Below are 15,423 nucleotides of genomic sequence, written 5' to 3'. Positions count from 1 at the left end.
GACCTTTTATAGAACATTTCAGCAAGGGAAAATCATTAATTTTCCTCTATGGCTTGATGTTATATAGGGAAACCCACCTGGAAATAGACATTTGACAATAGAATTTGCCCCTGTATTAAAAGTATCCTGCCCTGACTGACTCAGCCTGCTAATCCAACTGGATTTCACAGGGCAAGGATTTAAGCAGCTGTGCTTAGGAGAAAGAAAATAAAAGAAGGGGAAGGGGAAGGAGAAAGTGAAGGGGAAGAGAAGGCAAGGCAGGGGAAGAAGGACAGGGCAGGGCCTCAGTCTTCAGTAGCAAGGAAGGGTAAAGCAAGGCAAGGAAGGGTAGGGTAGGTCAGGGCAGGAAAGGCAAGGCAAAGCAAAGCAAGGATAGTAAGGTAAGGAAAGGCAATGAAGGGCAAGGCAAGGTGAGACAAAACAAGGCAAGTCAAGGCAGAGATAGGAAGGGCAGGGTAAGGAAAAGCAAGGCAATGCAGGCCAGAGCAAGGCAGGGCTGAGCAGGGGGAAGCCAAGGCAAGGTAAAGCAGGGAGAGGGGGCAAGACAAGGCAAGGCAGAGCAGAGCAAGGGCAAGCTTGGGTAAAGCCAGGCAAGGGAAGGCAAGGCGAGCCAACGGAAGGAAACACAGGGGAGGGCAAGGCAAGACAGGGCAGGTGAATGCAGGGCAGATCAATGTAGGGCAGGACAAGGCAAAGCAAGGTAATGGATGGCAAACAGGAAAGGCAGGGCAAGGCAAGTCAGGGCATGTTGTGCTGTTACCTGCAACAAAAGCTCTCAAAGCCAGAAGCAGTTTAGAGAGGAGATATTGCTTTATTTGACATCAGGTGCTAGGTGGAAATTCACAAATCTAGCACACCTTACAAGAGACATTCACCCATTATTTACACACAAAAGATTCTCATTATTCAGTCTACCTAATAACTCCAGCTGGGCTGACATATTCATTAGGAGGATGAAATAACCCTTTTGCACACACATATTAAATTTTGCAGCATCTGCAAACTACTTCTGTGTGTTTTGATGCTGTGTTTTCTTGTGTGGGCCAGAGGAAGGTGCTAGGGCTGCGGATCCAAACCAGAGGTGGAAAGAATAATGGCTAGAAATGGTCTGGCATTGCAAATTAAGGGAAAGAGGTGAGCAGTTGAGTCCCTGCCCTCAGATCAGCTGATTGCTGGGCCATTGTTCTGAAAGACATGTTCTGCTGGGACCAAAATGTTTGTGGGTGTAAATAGGTATGTCTGTATAGTGGTGGAGCTGTGCCTCTGTTCTTGTAGATTGTAGGCTCTTGAAACAAGGATCATTCATCTGTCCAAAAAGTATTTGTACAGTGTTTTGCCCAATGTGCCTTCAGCCTACAGCTTGAAGGCTGTTCTCCCACATAGTGGTAGATCTACCCAGAGTCCTCATCTCAAGCTTTTGGAGCTGGATTTGGTGTAATATATAGCCTAATGTCTCTGTGCCATGGTGCCTACAGAAGGGAGTGTCAGTGGTGTGCTGGGATAAAGACCAAGTGGAGGACCATGGTGCATTTTCACCAGGGATTATAAGAAATCAGGAGCTTGCATGAAACACACTGAATGGCACCAGGGTCACTACCTTAGCCACATATCCAGGGGGCATCTGCAGCTCCTCATTCCCCAGACATGCCTTTGTGCTTTTGTGGAATACTGACTTATTTGCGCAAGAAACCTCTCGCTCAACAGTAAACTGCCCAGCAAATACCTTCATCCCAGCTGGATACTGCCAGTGGGGGGGAAGCAAAGCCTCAAGAAGTAGAAGACTGAAAAGAAGGAGGAGGGAGAGTGGCCACTTTTTGTCTTGTACCAGTTTGGGAACTTCAGACCAGTGAAGTGAAATGGACTGCAACAGCAGTGCAAACAGCACTGATATACGTGTGTGTCTTCAGTGAGAACCACCCACCACCAGCATCACAGCAATGTGTTGGACGAAAATCACAGGGTGTATATTTGGCTACCAGGAGATGGACCTGAGAAGCTAACTGCAACCTTCTAAGGCTTCCCAGGCTCCCTATTCCATAGAGAAATATGCTTGAGAATGAGGAATCCAATAGTATGGCCTAACACCCAAAGCATTAAGGATACAAAGCCTTTTCCAAAGGCCACTATGGATGATGGATAGCTGTCCACCTTGGCTCAGTGCCTGGCTAGATGCATTGCTCTCACAAAGCTTTTCTCCAGCCCTCCCAGTGCTGCCTGGTCTGCCAAGCTGGAGTCTATTCTTCCTCTGCTCTTCCCGCACAAGACTAAGACTAAAGGAAGATACTTCAACATACTTATCCCTCAAATGGCCTGTTACAGGGGGAAGGTGTCCTGTTCCATGGGCACTTTCCTCTGCTGGCCACCCCCTTCCCAGGACCAGCAAGGCTTGGTGCTGGTGGTGCCCTACTGCAGACTGGGTTGGTCCTTCTTCTAGCCGTACATATGACATCCTGCAGAGCAACAGCCATGGGACTGGGACACAGTAGAAAAGGCATGTGGAATTGTATATGCTTTGGTGCTGCTGCAGTATGAACAAAGGTCTTTTGGGTTTATTTATCTGCTCAGGGTAAAAAGCTCAAAGATTAAACAGATCCAGGGTAGGGGCAGGGGAGGGAGAGATGGTAGTGGTGATGGGTAGCACAGAGCACAAAGGATAGCATTAGCAACACGATCTGAGCTGCAGTGGATCAGAACTGTGTTTCTTCCAGGCTTGCTATGCAACACATCCACTCTCGTGGTGAGGCCACATGCTGGCTCTCAGGTGACCGAAGGATATCAGGTCCTTGCTAGAAGGATGTTTGGTGCCTGCTGCAGGGGCAGGTGGGACTGAGACTGTCTGTAGGTACCATATGGATTAGAAAAGCCAATCTTGGGAGTCTGCAGAGGACAGAGGTGGTCTGTGAATTTGTCTGGTGCATTTTGTGGACCAAGAGCTTCTCTTCACTAGTCAGAGCTGGAGGGAGAGGTGAACATTCGAAACCTGCTGAGGTGACCTCCAGGTACTGGGCTGCCTGCCTCCCCTGTGCCAGGCTGATGCAAAGTCCAGGTCAGTGGTTGAATTTCATGTCTTGGAGTCCTGGCACTCACTGAAGCGACTGTGATGGTGGGTGGAGGGTCTGGGCAGCGCAGCAGGCTTGCAATTGCTGGACCTGACCAGGAACTGCCTCCTCTGCCTCTCTCCCCTCTGTTAGCTGCTTGCCGCAGGTGCCAACGGCACAGACCTGGCCATGCTGTGTTCCACAGGCCATGTGTTCCTGCATCCTCCATTGTGTCTTTGTTTGTTTTTATAAATGCCATTTGGGAATAAAATCTAGTGGTTCTTTTCCACATCAGCCCTGGCTACTGTGTTTCATCATCCTGGGTCTGCTGAGTGGTGCTGCAGAAATGCGGTGTTTCTGAACACAACTAAACGAACAGCTTTATGCTCTATCAACATAGCTGGCATAATAAACCTTTAGTTAAAAGTAATTTACAAAGGAGAATTATTTATGAGTGAGTGGCATTTTGAGTCCATTGTCCCCCCCACCCCCGTGCCCTCAGTTTGTGGCAGGGTCAGCTACTGTCTTTAAGTCACCCCTTCACGTCACTTCGGTGGGCAGAAGGTAACAGCAGCAGCAGAAGCATAGTGCAAAGGGTGCTGGATTCGTCTTGTCCACCCCAGCAGCCCATAAGCCAAAAGAACCAAATCACGGTGAAGTTATTTCCCTTCCTCAGCTGCAGCTTGTTTTGTGCTTACTCATAAGCATTAGTTACTCTTCAGAGGCAATCCTCTCACAAGGACACCTTGGAATATTGGAGGAAAGTGTTCACTGTGCCAGGACTACCGGGTCTGCTGCATCCAAACACAAATCATAGTATGTATATGTAACTAGGGAACTGGATCCTGACCTTAGGGGTTCAGTTCTTCCTGGCTGGAGTCAGTGCAAGCCCTCTGCAGGGGGCTGGGGGCTGGTGCAGGCATGGTGCCTGGGATGGACCATCAGTCCCATGGACCCTCTGCCCCACATGCCTGTACCAGCACAGGGAGAATTCTTCTGCCTTGCAGTGATTGGGACTCATGCTGGAGGGGATGCAGTACCAGCCCATGGCTCAGTGCGCCAGCTGAAGGGACGCAGAATTTCACTCTGCAGCTGGGTCCAAGCTACCTCACCTAGCACTGGTGATAGCTTGTCCTAACTGAATATTTCCTCTATGGAGTCAGGTTGTGGTCTGGGAATATCGACCACATGGCTTGGGTAAACTCTTCTCGGTGTGCTCTTAATCCTTCTAACATCAGCGTGCTTAACAGATGACATTTAAATGTCGAAAGTTTCTGTGAAGTAAGAGAACAAGATAGAGGGGAGCAGAAAAAGGGGGTTGATCACTTCTAGCTAGGTTAAAGCTGAGAATGTCAGCAGCAGCTTGTACATCTCTGCAGAGGATTCTGTGGTTCTGCAGAACTGTCTGTGGTAGCATCTTGGGCCTCTCAGATGGGATGAGACACAGCTGGCTGCTGCAGGACCTTGCTCCTGCTCCTGCTCCTGCTGAGGGCACATCAATCTGACTGGGAGAAGAAAAACAGAGCTCTTGGAGATGGTGGAAATGGGGAAGTGACTATGGCACTTGCAGTGTGTGCTTCTTTGCTCTTTCTCATGTACCTGAAAAGAAGGGACCGGGGACAGGACCCTGAATAGGGACATGCAAAACCTCAGGTTTATTTCATAGCACATAGGTGACTTGGTGTGTTGTGCTGGGTGAGTCACCTCTTTGCTCTTCTCGCCCATAAGGTTTGCATTCAAGTGTTGTAGGGCTGGAGCTGTACACAGCTGTGCAATAAATAGGGTGATAAACTGTTAGGAACATACCACACAAAAACACACTGCTTCCAGTGAGCCTGGTCTGTCCCTGCAGTGAGGAGTTACCACTAGGCTCTTCTCCCCTACATCAGCTGTGAGGGAGTCCAGAAGCAGGAGTCCAGGAAGAAGAGACCCTTTGACCAGTTCTGCTAATAGTCAAATAAAACATCACACAAACTGGATGAGCCACATCCATCCACCAGCAGATAGCCCATCTTCAAATGCTACTGGAAACAAGGTGAAATGGAAGATACTGGTACCTGGTGGCAATTTACATGATGTCCACTTGTGCAAGGCTTGACTTGCACAAGTGGACTATAGTGTCTTGGTACCACATGTTGCTGGACAGACTGTTTTGTATCTGGCTCTTGGTCCACAGTGGCTAAAGAATGAGATCTTGGAACATGCCCTGGAGGAATGTCTGAAGCTGACTCTGGTCCCAGCTGTAGCTGTGTTGTGGAGGGAAGTGCTGGGCAATGCTACTGTGGTTCCAGAAGCTGAGGTCCCACCTGAGGTCCTGGAGCACATGCTGTGTGAGGCAGTGGGGAGGGAAGGAAGGAGGTGGCAGTGCTGACAGCTCTGTGCTGGAAGTTCAGTCCTTTCCATGCTGGTCTACATTGTGGCTCCATCACAGCCTGCAGCGTGGTCGGGAATTCACTGCCTTTCAGATGGCTCATGGGTCCAATGGCAAGAACACTGGAGGCTTCACATATGTGGATTAGACAGAAAATAACAGTAATTACCATTTAGTGTAATAATATCTGAGAGCTTTACTGCGATGCAGTAGCCTCACCATCACTTGGTCTTTAAATCAAGGTAATGCACTTTTCAGAAAAAGCTGTTCAGGCTCAGTCAGCATCTGGGGGGCTGCTGGAGACAGTCCAGGGTGACAGTCTGGTGTTTACAGGACCTCAAACCAGTACTGATCTCTTCTGGTCTCTAAAAGCATGCTCTAGGCTGAAGGTACAACCTGTAATATCCTTCCTGGTCCAATTTATCGCTCAAACAACATTATGTTTTGTGTCTTCTCTTGGCTGTTGAGTGGCACCATTAGTGCTGGTCAGACACCCTCTCACCATGTTAAACTGGCCTGAATTTCATTTCTGTTCGCTTATGGGAGTAATGGTATTCTTTGCCTGTCTTCCAGTTTATGCCATCAGCATAGCTACCATGAACACCTGGCCAGTACATCCCATTCAGGTTGGAGTAATGGCAGTCATTGTACCACCACGCTCCCTTGTATTCTGTGGCACAGTTAAAGGAGCTCATGTCGTTGTCCTGGTCTGTTGTTGAAAATGGCATGTCCTTGTGGTATGATAAGGAGTCTCCTGCAGAGAGTACATGTTCACAGTTACTGCAATGGAGAGCACAAAAGGGAACTGTGCACCACTGAAGGCATCAGTGGGCCTTGCTGGATGCAAGGCAGATTTTATAAATCCTGCTGTTCTCTTTGTTGCCCAGGTTTCCTCCTTGGTCCTGGAGAAAAGGAGTATCCTGAGCTCTCCTAAAACACACAGAGAACTTATCTATGCATGTGAATCAAATGGGCTAGATTCTGCTTGCAACTACAGGGGTATCTCTTCTCTTGCACCGCTCAATATTCTCTGCAGACATACTGAGGTCTGGACTACCAGACAGAGTTGCAGTGTACGTAAACATAAACACATAAATCCAGAGCCCTGCTGTCTCAGGTGTTGGTTTCACTCATTCCTGCAAGAGGGTTATTGAATTTTGCAGAGGATTTGTGTTCTTTTTAGAGAAAAACAAAACATCAGGCATTAAGAGAATGCAGTGGTGATGCTGCAAGTATTGAACAGCACCCCAGCCCTGGAAATGCCAAATTTCATGGGCAAAAATTTCATTCCAATGTAACTGAAAGCAGAACTTTGCCGGTTGCTGCAGAGCTGTTGGGAAGGTTACATTGGATGAGGTGCTGCTCAGGACCAGGCTCCACATTTGCTGCTAAGCCATGTGGTTGGCTTGTAGGTAATGCTCTGTGGTCACACTCTGTGGGTGATGGGAGACCTTGTCCTTCCCTGCACCAGAGGTCACTCAGCATCTGGGGTACCACGGCCAGTTTTAAAAAATTGACCCAAAATGTAGATGGTACAAAGAGTTTGCATGATACAGCCCTACACTATAAATGCTGAACACTTCTGAAATCCTCTAGAGAGCGGCCTTTCCCAGTGACCTGCTGCTAACTTACCAGCATTTCCACCCAGGAAGTCTCCTAGAACCAGTTTATATTTCTCAGACTCTCCTAAAACTCTGAACGAAGCATACTTGGCAAAGTAGTAGTTGTTTTCAAAGTCTCTCAGGTCAATGCGGAGTTCACAGGGTCCTAGAAGAGAAGGTTGACAGCAGTGGTGCAGGGCTGATGGTCAATACATATCTGGATTTTAGGACAGAGGGTTTAAGGAGCCCTGAGCTAACTTGAGAGGAGCTTTCACTACTTGAGAGATTATGATTTATTTGAAATTCCTGCAGAACCTCCTGTACCTTTGATGGCTTTCTTTTGAAGTACCTTTTCTGATCTGATGTTGGGTGGTCATGGGCACTGAGAGCTACACGTCCAGGAGTCCTGCACAAAACTGTGACTCCAAGGCTTCCCTGGCTTCTAGGTTTCCTTTTTTTGAAGTGCAATTCCCTGTGCGCAATGGGCTGCAAGAGCCTGCATGCTGTTTAGGATTAACTGTTGTGGCCTCAGATGGATGTGAGATATTCACACCAATGAATGACCAAGTGTGGCACAGGGGTTGGACCCTCAGGGCCCCAGCCCGGGATGCAGGCAGACCTTACCCAGAGAGGTGAGGAGGTGGATGTTGTCATTCCCCAACCAGAACTCCGTAAGCTGGTTGCCAAAGCCTCGTTTGTATGAGGCCCAATCTCGCAAGAAGTTCACTGATCCGTCCCAGCGCCTCTGGAAAACCTGAAGGAAAGGAGAGCCTCAGCCCCGCCAGGCCCTCCCCCACCCCCACAAAAGCATCTGCAGTACTTGGGTGGCAGAGTACATGGCAGCATGCTCCCCTACCTCAGGACACCCCTGTAGGTCTCTCTCAGGACACTCCCTAGTTCACCCCTGGGGACTGAACTCCAGGGGATCCCTCACTCACAGATGTCCTCCATCTGCCCTCAGGAATAAGGGGGAAATGAATTGCAGATTCAAGCAGGGGGGTGGGTTCCTGAGGGGGCGTTTCCATGGCCGATGTGATGCCAGCCGTAGCGTGGACGCCCGCTCTAGTTAATGGTTGCACTGCGACTGCAAACACGGGGCCTCAACGATCCGGTGGACTCAGCCTCCCAATGTACTGGGACTACAGGCGTGCGCCACCTGGTTCGTGATACTCAGCCCGCTCCCAGAGACATTTCCTGAGAGAATCCCCTGCATCCACAAGAATTCACCCAGGCTTGCTGATGTGAACCTCAGCTGTCCCCTCAGTGTGTGTTTTCCTCCCTTTTTGTTCAATTTTGGTGCAATCCTTTGCAGCTGTAATAAAAACACTGTAGAGACATAGAAACCTCATCTTACAATCCATCCTCCGCCATCTGTGTCCATGTCGCAGAAGACAGTGGTGGTGTTGCAGCCTTGGGGGTAGATGGTATACCAGCCACTCAGGATCTTTCCTTTACCCAAGAGCTCTTGGCAGTTCCTGGCTTCTGTGCAAATCAGGGAAAGAGATCAAGAGGAAAGAGTCATAATGTGCTCACTGCCCATCAGCCTCGTGCTCTAAGCCAGAGGCTTTGACCCCTTCAGCCTCCCAGCTGGCTCTTTGCACTGCCGGACTCCAGCGCACACCTATTGAGAGCTGAACCCCACTGCAGTTTCTGAGTCCATATGTCACGGGGTAGATGGACACCTTCTAAGAGATGGTCTAAGGTGCTCAGACTCCTCTCATCTGCAGCAACTCTTCTGGGGATCTGGGTGATAGAGTTGCTCTGAGTGGGATGACAAACTCATCCAAGAATTTGTCCAGGCTCAGGTACTTATGGAGGACAGAGAGTGCGTGGGTAGTTGGCAGCAAAGGAGTGGTGACACAGAAAAATACCTACCCGTAATACAGAAAACAATCTGTACAATCCTCCATGGATTTGACAGATGATACTTTTGCACATCCATATATATATATATATAATGTATAAATTTATTTTTAGTTCCCAAAACCATACCTGATGACAGAAGCTCAGATTCAGAGATGCCAAAGAATTAACTGGAACGGTTCCTATCAGACATCCCAGCTGTGTCTGTGGCTTTCATAGGGGAAAGCCCTGGGAGATGATCCAAGATGGTGGTGCAGGTGTCCATGTGATGAATGGACATGCAGCTATACCAGGCTGTCTTGTGGGCATGGGTGTCCTTCCTAACAAGTCCTGGACTTGGCCTGTTCCTTATTAGTCAAATGTTTTTACATGCCCAGGAAACATAAAAGGGGCAGAGGAGTGCCTGGGTCAGCAAGGGGCCGGTTCAGCGGCATCCCAGTCTCCCTCTTTCAGGTGTTAGAGCAGCTCTGATCTGCCCAAGCCTCTGCACATGACTGTGGCCCTATGGCATCCATGTGTAGCCAGAGCAGGTTGTAGCTCATGGAGACAGATGGGCCAACTGAAGCTTGTTTGTTTTCTTTCTTTTTTTTTTTTTTTTTAAAGTGATTAAATTAGTCTGAGCACTATGACACATGTGAACTCTGTGTCTACTGAACATGTCACAGCAAGTGTGGTGATATAACTGCCTTCGAAGTACCAGTATGTCTATTGAGGTGTTTCTGGTTGTTTCATCTTGGAAACCAGGACACTGAGGCTCTCAAAAACTAAGACAGACCTCCCCTGTCACACACAGAGGGCAGGTGACTCGAGTAATTCTCAGAGGACATGACTTTCCTGGCATGGCTGGATTACAGAGTAGACACACAGAAGCTGCATGTGGTTGTGAGGAGCAAATGGGTTAACAGTGATATGTCCTTACTCAGTCCTTCTGTGTCACTCTGTGTTTTTTATTGCTGGTCTGTCCTGACTTCTGGTGCAGGGAGTCCACCACCACCTGTTCTGCAAAGCCAATGGTGGCATGAAGGACCTAGGATGAAACTCACCCCATGTTTCTGGAAATCCAGGCTCTCCTTTCATTCCTGTTGAACAAACAACACCATCAATTGTCTTCACCTTCTGTACCCTGCCCTCCCCTCCTCTAGCACATGGCATCATTGCTTTTCAAGACAAATCCTGCTGCACTGGTAAAGGGCTGTGATGTTAAGGGAAGTGTTTAACTCATCCAAGCACACAACAAAGGCACAGAGATAGCAGTCAGGAGGAGTAATTCAACATATGTTCTGTCCTGGCTGCTCCCAGGCCCACCAGAGGAGACCCACCAGCCCATCAAAGGCACATCTGCACAGAGTGACAAGTGCAGGTGGGAACCCAAATCACAGACTCCTGTAATTACAGCAGTGATACCCAGCACCCTCAGTCACCAGGAGCAGCTCTCCAGGATATCTAGCAGGCACATGAACTGGCTGCCAGGGTGTGGGACACGTTATAGAGGCACAAGAAGCAACAGCCTTGTCTCTCAGCATGATGTATTTTCCCCTAACATCTGATTTGGGGCTGGGAGGTCCAAAGGGCAAGACTGACACAAGATGTGTCTCTGTTGGATCTGGCTGCTCTGCCTGATGCTGGCCAGCCCAAAGAGTTGGGTACGAACATTTTGTGCCAGTGAATCCCATTGGGCTGGAACATGTGGAATGGGAGCAGGTGGGTGTGGGAAACAGGCAGAAATGCACCCATGGGAAGGCAGGGTCAAAAGCCCCGAGAAGGAAGTGGCTGCTGCTGGCAGAGGGCTTTAGTCAGTGGTTTGGGAGCAGCTCCAGTGACAGTTGGAGCAAATTGCTGAACTGGCCACCAGATCAACAGTGCTTGGTCCCCAGCTATTAACAACCCAAGCTGCAGTGAGGGATGCCACAGTGCAGACTGAGCTTAGCGACAGGTGCCAGTGGCCCTTGCATGCAGGATGCATGTTGTCCCTCTCCCCTATTGCTAGTGCTGGTAGAGAGACACATTCCTCTAGCAGTAGCAGCAGTTGAGCTTCATCTGAGCCTCTGCTTTTGCCACAGCCTGGGAAGCTCAGAGGTCTGCCCAAATCTGGCTGGTCCCTCAGGCTGGGGCATGTGAAGCCTTGCAGTTTCTGTAGCTGATAGTGCTGGGCAGCAACGTCAGGCGCCCACACTGGAGGCAGCCCCTGTTCTGAACAGACGGTTTGAGAGTGGGGCTGCTCCCACCACCCAAACTGGGGCTGAGCCTACAATGGGGCACAAATGTCACCAAACAGCCCCATGCAGTACCTGGTGGGGTACTTTTATTTCTCTATAGTTACTCCCACCTGGTCTGTTGTTCCAGAACAGCAAACGGTGGAAGTTTAACTAAACCAGCTCACATGACAAATTCACCACAGCATGATTTACCTTTCGGTCCTGGGAAGCCAGGCTCTCCAGCTGCTCCTGCAAGAGACAAGAGGAGAATACTCATCACAGATGACTAAATGCGAGTGAATTACTGTGGCTCCCCATGTGTGGGGTCCACCCCCTCCATATGTCCCAAATGTACAGGAGAGGCTGTCAAGTGGTGCAAAGCCATGGTACTCTGCTGAGCGTCCCAGCTGGTGCTTCCAGCTAGTTTTCCCAGCTAGTCAGTGCACCAGTGCTCAGTTCCTGAGTGCCACATTGTACTGGGAATGAGTTTCTTTAGGAGAGACACTTTTCCGATATCTGCAGCATGCAGATCCCACTGAAGACCTTAAGCACAGCCATGGAGTAAAAGCCAATTTCTCAGCAGACATCTTCCTCTTTTCAGGGACTCATCCCATTGCAAAGAACCCCCCATTTCCTCCATGCTTCACCCTGTGCCAGCTCTTTCCTGGTGGTTTGATCCCATCCTTCTGGTCAAGTGGGCTACAATGGCATTGCATACCGAGTCCAGGCCTGGAGGCTGCTGGAAGCACTCAGCATCAGACCTATTGGCTGAAGCACCCCAAAGCTCCTCAGAGAGGGGGGGGGCATTTGGGCAGGTTTGTCATGGTGGAGGCAGGTTAGGGTAGGACTAGGGAATGTGGAGAGGTCTGATTTCAGTGGAGAACTTCAAGACGAGTAGTAGTATCTTTCCCTGTGATGTGGTACTACTCAAGGACAGTATTTCTAGTACTGACCCCATGCAAGATCCATACCCCCAAATAATGCTTTGCCTACGCTACTTCAGGGCTGTTTCTTGGACTATGACCAACTCTACAGTTCATCTCTGTAGACCCAGTCTCCCGGTACATGTCCTGAACTTGGATAGATTTATGAATTAGAGCTGAATATGTTTTGCATTACCTTTTGTGCCAGGTGGTCCTGCTTTCCCGGGGAATCCCTGGGCTCCCATTTCTCCTGCAAGGAAAGACTCAGTTTATGCATGCACATTGCAAGCTGACCAGAGGGGAGATGATACAGAAGCCCAAGCAGCTGGGCCTTGGATTTTGCAGAAACAAGGAGGCTGGGTTTCGTTAATTAGATTCAGTCTTGCCACATATTTCACTCATTCTGTTGAAGCTACATGACACTGCTACTGCCAGTGGGAGTCCTGATTTGCAGTTCACGTATGAATTCCTGTTTTGCCACAGTGGATCTGCTCCCTCTGCTAATGGGATTCACCTTCTCTATGATTTGGCTATGAAAACCCTTAAGACCTCCATCTCTCTTGCTTCCTGGGGTAGGTGGTACCAGTCCAATTCCCAAACTGTTCCCCCATAGACATGCAGGACCATTGCAGCCTCCCTCCTGCCCAGACTGTTCAATAAAGACTCAGAAAATAAATGGATGTTTTTACTGTAGAAGAAACAAGTGAGTTAGGATAGCTCACACCCCAGGACCACTTCAGACTTCTGACAGGACTCAGGAAAAAAAGACAACGCTGTGTGATCCTTCTGGATCTTTAGATGGGGTGTTTTCCTGCCGATTTGACTCTCCAGCTGCTCATAGAAGCCAGTACCAGGCCAGCCTGCTGCAGCCTCAGCTTGCTTCCCCTACCCAAAACAACACAGCCATATCCATCACTGGCATTTAGGGCCTCACCTTTTGTTCCTGGGAGACCTGGTTCTCCTTTTGGGCCAGAGGCACCTGCGATCCCTGGGCATCCTTGGAGAATGGCGAGCCGGTCAGCATCACTGAGTCCCACTATTCTCACCTCTGAGGAAATTAAAATAGTCTTCATGGAGATTATTAGGGCTCTGAAGTGTCTTATAGAGGAAGCCAAACCCTCTGGAGTTGAGGAACAGTGCAAGCAAAAGCAATGAAGGTGGGAGTTTGGAGGTGGTGTATGGATTAGCAGGGGGCATTGAGGATCTCACATGTAAGAAAAGCTAGACACTGAATCTCTCTGTCTTCAGGGAAGCTTGGTGGGAGAGGAGGCTGTTATATATGACATTACATGTATGACAAATATAACGTAGCTTAATAAAACAAAAGCTGAGAGGTGCCCTGAGGGGGTATTGACAGTAGAGTAAGTGACATTGACGGATCAGTGGACAGTAAAGGTTCTACTAAATTTCCTGACAGCAGGTCAGTTTGAAATTGCCTCTATGGCCTTGAGGAATTTAGACAGAAAGCTGTGTTGTGCAGCATCCCTAGGGTGCCCGGGTGCCTGGCATCCAGCAAGCACTTGACTGATCCTTTGTATTGCTCTGCATCCTTTACTAACTGGGCCAAGACACCATGAACAAAAAGCCTTAACCAGGATGGAAAACCTTGACTGGGACAGCCAGCTCCTTGAGATCCCATTGGTGAGTGGGGGAGGATGCACATCTTTGATTGGAGCCAGCAGTTCTGTAAAGTGGCTGCTGGGACTTCAGTCTCCCTCTTACCCTCCTTCCACTTGCAGCTGAATTAATAAACATAGAAGGAAAAAATAATATTCTCCCTCTCTCCCTCTCTCCCAAGCTTCTTGTGTTACGGGGGAGATGAAACAGGCTGTCTCAGTGGGATGGCAGTAGGATTTGTGCCCCACTCACCTGGGCAGGTGTCCTGGGTATCGCAAGTAGTTGCTGTTAGGCTGAGCAGTGCCAGGAGGGTTGGGGCTGCCCCCCCCATGGCCAGCACCACTCTCTGCTCTCTGCGCAGCTCCCCTCATCCACGTCCCAGGCGCTGTGGTTAGCATTGACCCATCTAAGCCTTTTATATCTAACAAAAAGCCCCAGCATAAGCCCCACCTCTGCGCTTGCGCACTGCCTGCTCTCAGGTCTGGGACTCTGGCTGAGTCTCAAGCTGCTTCCCAGATAAGCCACTTTCCACAAGTCTGATGGGGAAGTTCTTGGCCAGCTGCCCAGACTGCCTCACCTCTGATCTCTGCAAATTTTGGATGCCTTTCCCCTACCATTTTGTATTTCTAGAGGAAATGAAGCAGCAAAATCATAGGTTTAGCTCAGTGCAGACACCTCTCCTTATCCTGTTTGCTAGCGGCCCTTTACAAAGAGCAGAGTTTACAGTGTAGATTGGGAGACAGTTACTGGGAGACAAAAAGCCCCAGGTCAACTGAGCCCATTAGCAGAAAGAAGCCTGGCTCATTCTCCAACGCTCCAATTCCAGACAGCGCAGCACTACTTTGCAACCTTCAAACAGAGGTTTCAGCTTATACATGATCCATGATTGATACAGAGTCAAAACTTTGTATCCAAGCAAGGTTAGGTGGGCAGAGTTTGATTCTTTTTTTTTTTTTTCCCACCAATTTTTTTTTTCACTTCATTGTAATACCAAGCAGGATTTCTGTTTTGCTTTGCTGTTGCTGTGCCCTGTACTCCACTCATTTGTGACAATATTACTAGAGGTCCAAAATCATCGAGTTTTACCACCATGTTACCTTCAGACACAGAGCCTGTAAAGTTTATAAATTTTAGCAGAGGGCAGAGTTTAAGTTTTTTTCTCCATATTGTTGCATCCCGGTTCAGAGGAGACTGATTTCCTGGAGCCTTTCCCAGCTATAAGGATATCAGAGGCAGAACGTAGCTCCCTCTCAAGCACTTTCTTCTATCATGAGCAGAACATCCCAAATTCCAATGATGTCTGACAGCCTACTTTAAATTTAAGCAAATAGGAGGAGGCAGGGGAGAGGTAAGTATTTGGTGGTCACTTAAATTCTGTGTCCCCCAAATAGCCCACACATACACACACTCATGTACACATTCTTATACATATTCACATATGCATGCATATAAAATAATACTTGAGTAGATGCTGTGATTACTGTCTTTCCTGAGAACCAATTCTGGCAGGGAAACACACATGTTGCTGCCCCTGTCTGAAAAACGTGTAGGGAAATCAGAGGGATTGTGGTCAGACTGGTTGCATTCAAGTTTGAGATCACTCTACATGAGAAGAAATATCTCATCCATGGTAAGTGCTGGGCATGCAATTCTTGGGGCAAAACAAGAGCAGTTTCTTTCTTCAACCTTTCAGAAGGAAAGAGAAAAAGGATGAGCAGGTGCTTCTGAGCTTCTAGGGAGGGAGAGGTCTATGTGGGGCAGCGATAGGGTGACTGGAGACCTGTCTTCAGTCTTCTGTCTTCTATGCTCTTCTCA

The 15,423-nt window shown here is 48.8% G+C and overlaps 2 protein-coding genes across 3 annotated transcripts in view; one reads left to right on the top strand and one right to left on the bottom strand.

The window, feature by feature from the left end:
• The window catches only part of ANKMY1 (ankyrin repeat and MYND domain containing 1), a 102,809-nt gene that overhangs the window by 45,859 nt on the left and 41,527 nt on the right, over positions 1 to 15,423 (top strand). The window lies entirely within an intron of this gene.
• On the bottom strand, positions 4,671 to 13,988 carry LOC106892509 (ficolin-2-like). 2 transcript variants are annotated; one of them, XM_014949736.1, is made up of 9 exons: positions 13,861 to 13,988; positions 12,926 to 13,039; positions 12,188 to 12,241; positions 11,282 to 11,317; positions 9,917 to 9,952; positions 8,365 to 8,492; positions 7,635 to 7,764; positions 7,042 to 7,176; positions 4,671 to 5,538 (listed from the first exon to the last, which is right to left on the bottom strand). In XM_014949736.1, exons 1-9 carry the CDS (start codon positions 13,937 to 13,939, stop codon positions 5,315 to 5,317), a joined length of 936 nt encoding a protein of 311 aa, XP_014805222.1. In that variant the 5' UTR covers positions 13,940 to 13,988; the 3' UTR covers positions 4,671 to 5,314. The 2 variants fall into 2 exon arrangements, with proteins under 2 accessions (XP_014805222.1, XP_014805221.1); XM_014949735.1 differs by having other exon boundaries at positions 5,400 to 6,163.

This window comes from Calidris pugnax, unplaced genomic scaffold, assembly GCF_001431845.1.
Source record: "Calidris pugnax isolate Ruff unplaced genomic scaffold, ASM143184v1 scaffold192, whole genome shotgun sequence".
In the NCBI taxonomy this organism is placed as follows: Eukaryota; Metazoa; Chordata; class Aves; order Charadriiformes; family Scolopacidae; genus Calidris; species Calidris pugnax.
Note: the sequence above shows the minus strand (reverse complement) of the source record. Positions and strands in the feature narration are given on the sequence as shown.